We start from the raw sequence: 12,324 nt of genomic DNA, 5'->3' as shown, positions 1-12,324 counted from the left end.
ATGTTATTTGACTTGTGTTCGGAATGTCTTGAGTTGAGTTTTTTACAGTTAAGTCTTGGGAGAGTAAGTTGTGGGGAGTTGTGCTGCTAAGCCAAATATATCACCTTTTCTGAGGGTTCAAATCCACCTGCAGTTCCAAAAGAAAACGATGAGCCATCTCCTCCTGTGCAGTTTTCAGCCTCAGAAACCCACTTAGAGGGTCAGCTATAGATTGATTCTGACTCAACAACAAGAAAAAGTATTGTTAATGGGTTACTCTCTTCCAGAAATTAAGATAGAAATGTGTGTTTTAAAAATTTAGAAACTTGTCTATTTTTTTTTTAACTTGAACTAACTTTTTAAATTCTTTAGAGATATATGCTCAAAGAACAGGAACAGACTTACTTCACCATTTATTTTAATAAATTATTTTAATTCTCATTACACAAAACATGAGTGAGAAATTTTCCTGGAAAGTGGTTTTGCCCTGTTTTTAGTCAGAGCATCTTAAATCAAGACCCGATATTACTCACAATGATTCCTGAGAACACATTTACCTCCAGAGCATGTCCGGGACTCTAAATACGGTCCCAAACTCCATTCTCAGAACTTTATTTACAAAAATATTTCTTCTAAACTATAAGAGGATGTTGTACCAATCAGCATTTATAAATGATGATTTTGATAAGAAATTCTTTTAAGAGCTATAACCCGTGGTAGTTGTAGAAGAAAATTGAGTTTTACTCCTTCCTCTTCAGGGACACTCACTTTTTTGCTCTTATCTGAATCATTTGACCTTTCCAAGAAACTCTTTACTCCTCATAAAGAGAAAAAAGTCTTATTCTTTGTGTACATTTAGTCACTTCAGAACCAAGTATATGAAGGAGACCATCATATTAAATGAATAATAGCCTTAGTGTTCATGTGGATAATCCCTCAGCTTGATAACCAGAAGGTGGATGGTTTAAACTCCCTAACCATCCTGCAGGGAGATGTCGGGCAGTCTGTCTCAGTAAAGATTCCAGCCTAGGAGACCCTGGGGTCAAGTCTACTCCATTCCTGTGAGGCCACTTGGAGTTGGAATCACTGGGTTTCAGTTTTGTTTATCATATACAATTTCTGAAAAGTTTATAAACTATTTCATAAAAATTACTCCATATTCTAAGTAATTGTATAAGAATAAACACCAATGACTTCACTGTTTGATGTATACAAAATATGAAGTAGAATAATCACTAAAGTTAAAGTAGGACTGCCTTTTTATGAACAATTGACCCTGCTTTACTCATAGAACTGTGTTCTATCTGTTTTTCCATACAGTCATTAGCTTTCAAAAGGATCATTGACAGATGTATTGTTTAATAGTGAAGGATCGGAAGCATTGTGGTATTTTACTATGTTTCTCCCCTGTGTTTCTACTGGAAAGAAGCAGATAAGCAAACACAGCACTGACTATCAATATTGAATAGCAAGGGATTATAATTAAACTCAGTGACTTGTAAATGTTGTTTGTTGCACTCTCAATTTATTATTTAAAATTTAATATTTTGAATATTTGTTTTACTTTCAGGAACAACGACTTTTGATAGTTCTAAGTAATTGCTGTTACCTAGAACGTCATACCTTCTTAAATATAGCAGAACTTTTTGAAAAGCACAGCTTCCAAGGAATAGAGAAAATAACTCAGGTAAATAAATAATGTTTCATGGACAAATGATGTGTTTTACCTACTTAGTTTCCAACTTTTTTTTCCTACCCTCTTTTCTTCTGTTTTTCTGTGCTTTGCCTATACTGGACTCTGCTTACTTCCCTACTTTCTCCTCCACCTTCAGTTTACTTTGAATGTCTCCTTCCTCCTCATAGCTCACCTTGAATCAGTAATTCATTATACTCTTCTTTGAAGCAAAGTTTTCTCAAGATTATGTAAGAATGATTTGATATGACTCTTAAGTTAAAGCTTTTAGATATTGTCACCAACAAATGTTTGGAGCCTGTCGAGATCTCTCCCCTTTCTGATTTTTTACATGTCTCGTCCTTCTGAGTGACCGCAGTGATATCTTTGCCCTAGTTTCTGTGCACACACACCTCACACACATGTACATTTGGTTTAGAGTATCTTCAGAAACATGCTCCTCTTGAGTCAGTCCCAACTGATGGTGAGCTTCCAGCAGGTTTTTGAAGCAGGACACCACCCATCTTTCTCCCATTGGACCTGGATTGGTGGACTTGAAATGGAGCCAAACACATAATGCATTATGCCATCAGAGCTCCTCAGGTAGCTTTTAAGACCCATAATACTTTGAATATTGGATGGTCTCCACCTCCAACACATGAGATTAGCAAGGTTGAGCAAAAAGGAGTTCTGTAAATAAATGAAGTGGATTTTGTTAGTGTTTTATTTTTAATGTTATAGTTTGTTGTTTCTATAGTATTTTTAAGCAAGCCCCCCCAAAAAAGGAGGAAGATTAAATAACCTTGCTATTGCAGTTTGCCTGATTCCTGGCAAATTATCAGATTTCTAAGTAAAGCTATGCTAGAAACACTGTTCAATGTCAGTACAGTTTTCTCAGTGCAAACAGTAAAAAAGATAATGATCTTGTTAATCTTAAAATCAAAATGTACTTTTGATGAATTTCATAGGTTTGTTGTTTTTTTTTAACAATTGGTGGTTCCAGTTCATGAACCTTTTTTTTTTTTTTTTCAAAGAATTAAAATGTTGAAGTGGGCGGCTCTGTCTTGCTTTCCTGCCTTTTCGTAAAGATTAATCATCCTGATGAGAAATTGATGAGAAATGTTGTAACTAACGACTTTGGGCTATCCTGAAGAGAGAGAGAAAAAAAATGAACTTCAAAAAAAGAAAACCTCGAACCCACTGCCTTCAAGTTAATTTCAGCTCCTGGTGACTGTATAGGACAGTAGCACTGTTCCATAAGGTTACCAGAACCAGTAAATCCACAGAAACGGTGCCCAGTCTTTCTCCCATGTTATGGCTGCTGGGTTCAGAACATCCATCTTGTGATGAGAAAGAAGCACAATGATTAACTGCTATGCCACCAAGGCTCCTTTTATGGCCATAAAAATCCCATTGGTCAAATGCATTTTATGCCAACTCTTACCAACTCATGTTGATATGATAAGATAGAGGCTAGAGTAGATATAGGATAGAGATAGAACTGACTCAGAGTTTTCAAGGCTTTCCAGTACTCAAAATACTTTCAGTTGCTCAAATGAAAGTTCAAACTAGCTGAAGAAAATCAAGACCACAAGGACCAAAATATGATCTTGAGTGTTTCCCATCTGAATTTAGAATGAAAAGAGATTTGATGAATTGAACACTAGAGACCAAGAAACAAGATGAGTGTGAAAAGCATTAAAAATACGGGAAAGAAAGAAAAGACCAAATGGATAGCTACTTGCTCTAGAATAGAGAAGCTGAAGTGAAAGGAGGAAATGATGCCAAAATAGCTGAGCAGAAATTTCAGGAGGCAGCAAAAGAAGACAAAGTATTCTAATGAAATCTGGTTTTCCTTCAGTAGTACTTTGCTTACCTGAGATCTTGTTCCGTTCCATACAAATATGCTAATTAGTTTTTTCCTTTTCTATGAAGACTAATGATGGAATTGAGATTGCATTATTTGCAAATTTCATTGGGTAGGGATTAAAATATACAATTATGTCTTCCTGTATGTGAACAATTTTCTTGATATTGAGCTTCAATCCATATTGAAGATTGCAGTCCTTGACCTTCTATAGCAAGCATTTCAGGTCTTTGTCAGTTTCAGCAAACAGGGTTGTTGTGTCACCTGCATAACGCATATTGTTGATGAGTTTTCCTCCAATGCCACATTTCTCCTCATAGAGCCAAGCCTCCCAAATAATCTGTTCTGCATAGAGATTGAATAGGTGTGGAGATAGAACACAAACCTGGTGTACACCCTTCACAATTTTGAACCATGCAGTGTTTCCTTGCTCTGTTCTGACAACTGCCTCCGGGTCCAAGTATAGGTTTCACATAAGCACAATTAAATGTTCAGGGATTCCAATTCTTCTTAGAGTCAGCCACAGCTTTTTTGTGATTCACACAGTCAAAAAGTCTTTGCATAGTCAATGAAGCAGAGATAGACATTTTTCTGGTATTCTTTGCTTTCTGCCAAGATCCATCTAACATTAGCTATACTATCCCTAGTACCACGACCTCTTCTAACCCAGCCTGCACTTCTAGCAGTTCTCTATTGATGTACTGTTCCAGTTGTTTTTGGATAGTCTTCAGCAGAATCTTGCTTACATGTGATATTAATGATATTGTTCAATAATTTCCACTCTATTGAATCACCTTTCTTTGCAATGAGAACAAATAAGATCTATTCCAATCAGTTTGCCAGGTGGTTGTCCTCTAGATCTCTTGGCACAACTTGGTGAGCACATCTAGTGAGCATCTATTGAAATATATCATTTGGTATACAGTCAATTCCTGGGGCCTTTTTTTTTTCCAATTCTTTCAGAGCAGCTTGAACTTCTTCCGTCATCACCACAGGCTTTTGCTTATACTCATGAAATTCTCCTGTGTCTACCAATTCCTTTTGGTACAATGACTGTGTATACTCCTTCCATCTTCTTTTAATGCTTCCTGAATCATTCAATATTCCACCCAAAACATCCTTAAGTATTGCAATTCGAAGCTTGAATTCATTCATTAGTTCCTTGAGCTTAAAAAATGCTGAGTGAGTTCTTTTATTTTCTGACTCCAGCTCTTTGCACATTTCATTATACTTTACTTTGTCTTCCCGCACTGCCTGTTGAAATCTTCTGTTCAGCTCCTTAATATCTTGATTTCTTCCCTCTTCTTTGGCTTCTTGACAATCTAGTGCAATATTCAGTCTCTTCTGACATCATGATGGATGGTGAAGAGATTGAGATTATAAACAGCTTTAATTTGCTTGGCTCCATAATCAACACTCTTGGCACCAGCAGCCAGGAAATTAAAAGGCATATTGCATTGAGAAAGTCTGCTGTCAGAGACCTCTCCACAGTACTGAAGAGCAATGATGTCAGTCTGGAGACTAAGATTTTCCTGATACAGGCCATGGTCTTTGCAATCACTTGCTATGCATGTCAGAGAGCTGTACAATGACTAGGAAGGATAGAAAGAAAATTGATGCCTTTGAGCTGTGGTGTTGGAAGAGAGTATTGAATATACCATGGACTGCTAAGAAAACGAACAGGTTCATCCTGGAGAGGGTTAAACCAGGCTGCTCCTTGGAGGCAAGGATTCTGAAGCTTCATCTGACTTACTTTGGACATGTTGCAAGGAGGGGCCAGTCCTTGGAGAGTGACGTCATGCTTGGGAGGGTGGAGGGACAGTGCAGGAGAGGAAGACCCTCAATGAGATAGATTGATTCAGTGACTGGGGTAATGTGGGTAGCTGTATCAGAGACAATAAATTGGCACTGTCCTTGACCTTCTGCAAGAAATCCTTAATGTCCTCTTCAATTTCAGCAAACCAGGTTGTGTCTTCTGCATAATGCAGATTGTTGATGAGTCTTCCTCCAATCCTGATGCCACATTCCTCCTCATAAAACCTAGCCTCCCGAATGATCTGTTCTGCATATAGGTTGAAAAGGTATGAAAATAGGATATATCCCTGATGCACACCTTTCCTGATCCTGAACCATGCGATGTTTCAGGAAATCAAAATATAAATTTCACTGGGAAAGTCTGCTATCAGGCAGTACTGAAAAGCAATGATGTCAGTAAGTCAGTATGGAGACTAGGGTGCGACTGATCTAGGCCATGGTCTTCACAGTTACTAGCTATGCATCAGGGAGCTGGACAGTAACAAAGGATGATAGAAATAGGATTGATGCCTTTGAGTTATGGTACTGGAGAAGAGTATTGATCACCATGGACTGCCAGAAGTACAGATTTGTCCAGGAAAAGGTGAAACCAGGCTGCTCCTTGGAGGCAAGGATTTTGAAGCTGTGTCTCACACACTTTGGACACATGGCCAGGCAGGACCAGTTCTTGGAGAGGGACATGATGCTTGGAAGGATGGAGGGACAGCGTAGGAAAGGAAGACCCAGGATGAGATGGATTGACTCAGTTACTGGAGAAATGGGATTAGCTGTGTCAGAGATGATGAGATTGGCTCAGGGTAGAGCACTGTTCAGAGCTAATGTATTGTACATAGTGTTGCTATGAGCCACAGGCTACTCGATTGCACATAACAACAGCAGTGTCATTTTGTATCATTGAGTCAAAACAGACCCATAGCTGACACTCTGGTTGGTTGTCAAAGGTAGTTAATCACATGGATTGCAGTGCAGCTTCTTACTTATTTAAGTAGTAGTATTGTAGCAGGGTATGACTTTGTTTCTATGTACTTGATTTTCCCCCCCTTGATCTTCCTATTGCTGCTTTATAATTTAAGGCATTGTTTATAGTATTTCAGCCTTTTTTAATTTATTGAGACTTGCTTTGTGACCTTACATGTTATGTGTTCTAGAAAATGTTCCATGTACACCAGAGAAAGATGTTCATTATGCTGTTGTCTATGAGGTTAGATTAATTAGTTCATTTTATTCTTAAGTTCTTCTGTTTTTGTTGAGATTTTTTTTTTTTCAGTTTTTCTGTTTTTCATCAAAAGTATACTAAAGTCTCTTAGTATTGTTGTCTTTATGTTAGCCAAAATTTATTATTCACAAAGTCAAATGACTTTGCATAATTAATAAGGCAAAAATACACATTCTTCTGATCGGCAATTGAACTTCTTGCCATTTTCTTTGTTCAGTTAACACCATTTTTTTTTATTCTGCACTTCTGCAGTATTTTACTTTCATGTGATATTAATGGCATTGCTTGGTAATTTCCACATTCTATTGGACCCACTTTTCTTTGGAAAGAGAACAAATATGTATCTCATCCATTCAGTTGGCATGGTTGGAAATTCCAAATTTTCTAGGACAGATTGATCATCACGTCTATGGCTACCTCTGTCATTTGAAACATGTTAATTGGTATCCAATCGATTCCTAGGGTCTTATTTTTTTATCAGTGCCTTCAGTGTAGCTTGAACTTCTTCGTTCATTATCTTTGGCTCTTGATCATATGGTACTTCCTGAAATATAATCCTGTTGGCCAGTTCTTTTTTATAACAGTCATTCTGTGTATCTCTTCTATCTTCTTTTGATGCTTTCTGGCATGTTAAGGATTTTGCCCACAGCATCTCTCAGTATTGCAACTTGAGAATTGAGTTTCTTTTTCAGTTCTTTCAGCTTGAGAAATGTCAAACTAGTTTTTCCCTTTTTATTCTCTAATTCCAGCTCTGCATATTCCTTTATAATAATTTGTTTTACCTTCTCAAGCTGCCCTTTGTGTTTTGTTTTGTTTTGTTTTGTTGTGTTGTGTTGTGTTGTGTTGTGTTGTGTTTTCTTGTGTACTATCTAATCAGATCTGACTGGAACAGAGATTGCCTCTTTTTCTCTAGTGGAGCATCCTGTGGGTTGAAACTGTGTGTGGGATTGTAGCACAGCTTCTTGCCACTAGGCCACCAGAGCTACCTTCAGTTGCCCTTTGAAATCTTCTGTTCAACTCTTATTTCAACTTCTCTTCCCATTGTTTTCGCTTCTCAATACCTGAGTACAATTTTGAGGCTCTCTTCTGACATCCATTTTGCTTTTTCTCTCTCCTTTCTCTTTATAGCAACCTTTTCTCGATAACCTTAATGCCATCCCACAACTCAGCTGATCTTCACTCATTGGTATTCAGTGCTTCAAACCTATTCTTAAGGTGATTTTATAACTCAAGTGGGAAAAATTCAAGATTGTATTTTTGTTTTTAAGATGGTCTGTTCCACAGAGAGCACTTGGTATCTGGTTTTGACGGCTCATAATGTGTGTGTGTGTGTGTGTGTGTGTGTGTGTGTGTGTGTGTGTAATAAAAATTTACAAAAGTTTTAACAAAAGGTTTACAAAAGGTTTTAATAATTGTTTACAGAAAAGTTGGATTTTCATTCATTCACTGTTGCACATTACCCTTCCTTCCCCTCCTCCAGTCCACTTTTTTAATGAACCTCTTGTTCCAGGTTGTTATCTACATTAATTGCTGATATAGAGCTTCTGCAATGATTCCTTCCACAGAAGTTGTCAGTCTGATTCTTATGCAGTCCATCTAGTGAGGCCCATGTGTGAAGTTTTCATTAGTCTTTTTTTAAAAAGGTGCTTGTGATGAATAAATCACTGAACAAAATTTGATGTTTTTGATTCCCAGTCTTGTTTCTGTAACCAAGTCTGTACTTTCCAGCTACCCTCCCTTTATTTTTGCCAGTTTTTATATTCCAATCACCAGTTATTGTTAACGCATCTTGATTGCATTTTTTTGGTCACTTTTAGACTGCACATTTGGATGAAAATCTTTGGATTTAGCTTTAGCCGTTGGGCACATGTATTTGAATAATAGCCCTATTAACCGGTTTTCCTAGTATGTGTGTGAGTAATACTCTATCACTCACAACATTGTACTTCAGGATAGAACTTGAAATTCTTTTTAACTATGAATACAACACCATTCTTATTCTGCTTTTAATTCCTGGCATAATATACCATGTGATTGTCTGAGTCAGTGTGGCCAAAGCTAGTCCATCTCATCTCACTAATGCCTAGAATGTTGATGCTCTTGCATTCCATTTCCTTTCGCACAACTTCTAGTTTTTCAACATTCATACTTCATACATTCCATTTGCAACTATTAAAGGATGTTTGCAGCTGTTTCTTTTCATTATGACGTACTTTAAATTTGGGCTCTACCTTTAATACTGTAACTATCTTTGTTCCTCTGGTGCTTAGAGGATTTTTAGAGGCTTGTTACTGAAGAAGTGGATGGCCAATCTTGCTTCCTCATCTGTCCTAATCTGGAAGCTCTACTAAGACCTGTCCACCATGGGTAACCCTTCTGGCATTTGACACACCAGTGGCACAGCTTTCAGCATCACAGCACTCAAAAGTTACCTCAGTACAGCAAATGGATAGACAAGAACTATGGTAGACAAGAATACAGATCCTTAAGCTATAATCACCAATATGCTAGACAAGAATATAGATCCTTAAGCTGTAATCACCAATATGCAGATCCTTCCCTCAATATGACCAACTGCCAGATAAGACTTACCATTTAGGAGATTCCAAGTCTGAATCCCAGCCACCAAACCTAGGGTGGAAGGCTTTCTCTCTCTAGGAGTTCTGGAGGAAAGTCTTTGTCTCTGAGCTTCTGCTTTTGGACCATCTTCCTGTGCCTCTTAGTATCTCTGCTCTGACAGTATATCAGGTGTATGAAAAATCATGGTTCAGGGCCAGTCTGAGGCCAGTGGCAGCACAGGATGCGACCCTGGGTGGGTGCTGGGGCTGAGGCACGCAGCTGACACAGCAGGATAATGTCCCAGGTAAGGGCAGTGTCTCAGCAGGATCTAGGATGCTTGTGTTCCACAAGCTTATGCAGACCCTTGGATCCAAAGGGGAAAAAGAGGTCAAAAATGCCTCTTTATATTGCCAATCCTTGCTTGCTCAAAGCAAATTTTCACCACTGGAATGATAGGCAACATCATGGAGAACAGATTGAAATTGTCAATAGTATCATCTTGCTTAGATCCACAACTAGTACCCTTCATACCAGCAGTTAAGAGATCAGAGGGCATATTGTAAAGTCAGGGACATCTTCAGTTTGTTGAGGAGCAATGATATATGTCAGTTTGAGGACCGACATGTACCAGATTCAGGTCATGGTTTTCCAGTCACTTGCTATCTGAAAGCTGTACACTAAATAAGGATAACAGAAGGAGAATTGATACCTTTGAGCTGTGGTATTGGAGAAGAGTACTCCATGGACAGCCAGAAGAACAAAGAGGATATTTTGGAGAAGGTGTAGCCAGAATGCTCCTTGGAGGCAAGGATGATAAAGCCTTTTTCGTGTACTTTGAGAATGCTGCTAGGAAAGGCTATTCCTTGAAGAAGACCATCCTGCTTGGAAAGGTGGAGGGACGGCAAAACAGGAAGACCTTCAGTGACACGGATGTACACAGTTAACTGCAGAAATGACAGCAAGTATGTCAGCAGCTGTCCACTGGATTGCTGTGAGTCATGCTCAACTCGACGGCACCCAAGAATAACAACAACTATTATTGTGGAGTTATCTTTTTCTCTTATTCAAATCTGTTTATGTTGGATTTATGCATTTTGGAGCTTTTTCACTGGGTATATAAATATTACCAGAGGAATGTATATCTGTATTTCATTGATTATGCAAAGACGTTTGACTGTGTGGATCAGAAAAAATTGTGGCAGGCTCTGAAAAGAATAGGAATCCCAGAACACTTGATCGTGCTAATGCGAAACCTATACTTGAACCAAGAGGCAGTAGTCAGAACAGAGCAAGGAAACAGTGCATGGTTCAAAATTGGGAAGATCATATGCCAGGGATGTGTCTTGACTCCATATCTTTTCAACCTGTATGCAGAATAGATTATCTGGGAGGCTGGGCTCTATGAGAAGTGTGGTGTCAGGATTGGTGGAATATTCATCAACAATCTGCGTTATGCAGATGACACAACCCTGCTTGCTGAAACTGAGGAGGACCTGAAGCGCTTGCTGCAGAGGATCAAGGACTGCAGCCTCCAATATGAATTAAGGCTCAATGTCAAGAAGACAGAGATTCTCACCACTGGACCAATTGGCAGCATCAGGATGGATGGTGAAAAGATTGAGATTGTTCACAGCTTTAGTTTGCTTGGATCCACAGTCACCAACACTCTTGGCACCAGTAGCCAGGAAATTAAAAGACATATTGCCATGGAAAAGTCTGCTGTTAGGGTCCTCTCCAAAGTACTGAAGAGCAATGGTGTCTCTCTGGAGACTAAGATGCATCTGATACAGGCCATGGTCTTTGCTGTCACTTGTTATACATCAGAGAGTTGGACAGTGACTAAGGAGGATAGAAGGAGTATTGATGCCTTTGAGCTGTGGTGCTGGAGAAGAGTATTGAATATACCATGGACTGCCAAGAAAACAAACAGATTCATCCTGGAAAGGGTTAAACTTGGCAGCTCCTTGGAGGCAAGGATTCTGAGGCTTCGTCTGACATACTTTGGACATGTTGTAAGGAGGGCCGGTCCTTGGAGAGGGATATCATACTTGGTAGGGTGGAGGGACAGCGCAGGAGGGGAGGGCCCTCTATGAGGTGGATTGATTCAGTGACTGGGGTGATTGGGATGGGTGTGTCAGAGACAGTGCGATTGGCACAGGACAGAGCAGAGTTTAGAGCTGTTGTACATAGGGTCGCTATGAGTCGCAAGCAACTCAACGGCACATAACAACAACAACATATAAATATTATTATATCCTACCTTCTAGTTGACCCTTTAATCATTAGATAGTGTCCTTCCTTGTCTTGTGCTGGTTAAATTTGTGAAGCCTCTTCTGGCAGAAAATACTTGTTGTTCTGTTGGCCAAAGTGTTCTCTGTATGTCTCCTAAGTCTTGTTGGTTTATGGTACCATTCAGGCGTTCTGTTGCTTTACCATCTTTCTAGATATTCTGTCCAATGTTGAAAGTGCTGTATTGAAGTATCCAGCTGTTATTGTAATCCTATTTCTTTCTCCCTTATTTTTATCAATGTGACTTTATGTACCTTTTAGATCCTCTTGTTTTAGATGTACATGTAGTTATGATTGTTAGAAATAGTGAATTAACTTTTTCTGTCGATGCAGTACCTCTTTCTCTCTTCTGACCAAGTGTGGCCTAAATCTACTCCCCACTCTTTATACTGCTCACTCCCTCCAAGGCAGGACCCCATGCACCTGTCCTGCAGCTCCTTGGGTGCTAGTGTGACTAGGCACACTCATTTGTGCTAAACACCTCAGCACTGCTCTGATTTTGCAAACCATCCAGGGTCAACAGATCATTCACCTCTCTGTCATCCTTACAGAAGACCTTTCCCCCAGATCCAGTCTCCTCTACCAGTGGGAGAGTGTACTATGTGTCTGGTCTTGGCTGGAGTTACCATGGAGTCCTAAGCTTCCCTACATTTAGCTCTTCTCAGGGAACAGCAGTCCTCCACTCAGTGCAGGCAGTGTGATAGCTGGAGGTAGAATGAATGAGAGCTCCATTTGGGGTTTTGTCCTCTCAGAACTTATTTCCCATTAATACCACTTTTTGTTAAGTAATTAATGTGAAGAAGTCCTCTTGCTTTATTTTTTTAAATAAAATGTTATTTATTTTCTCCTTTATTTTTTTCTATAATTATATTTTATTAATTTTCATAAACATTTACAGAGATTTTGGGCTTCCACTCATTCATTGTT

At 39.0% G+C, this 12,324-nt stretch overlaps 1 protein-coding gene across 1 annotated transcript in view; it reads left to right on the top strand.

Annotated features, from left to right (window-relative positions):
• EXOC2 (exocyst complex component 2) overlaps positions 1–12,324 on the top strand; it is a 248,021-nt gene that overhangs the window by 149,579 nt on the left and 86,118 nt on the right. Inside the window, exon 21 of the mRNA XM_006888701.1 lies at positions 1,550–1,666. Within this exon, the coding sequence (XP_006888763.1) occupies positions 1,550–1,666 (117 nt within the window). The remainder of the gene's footprint in view (positions 1–1,549; positions 1,667–12,324) is intronic.

Source organism: Elephantulus edwardii, unplaced genomic scaffold (assembly GCF_000299155.1).
Source record: "Elephantulus edwardii isolate Elephantulus edwardi_28Jun2011 unplaced genomic scaffold, EleEdw1.0 scaffold00071, whole genome shotgun sequence".
Taxonomy (NCBI): domain Eukaryota; kingdom Metazoa; phylum Chordata; class Mammalia; order Macroscelidea; family Macroscelididae; genus Elephantulus; species Elephantulus edwardii.
This window is presented reverse-complemented; position numbering and strand designations above follow the sequence as displayed.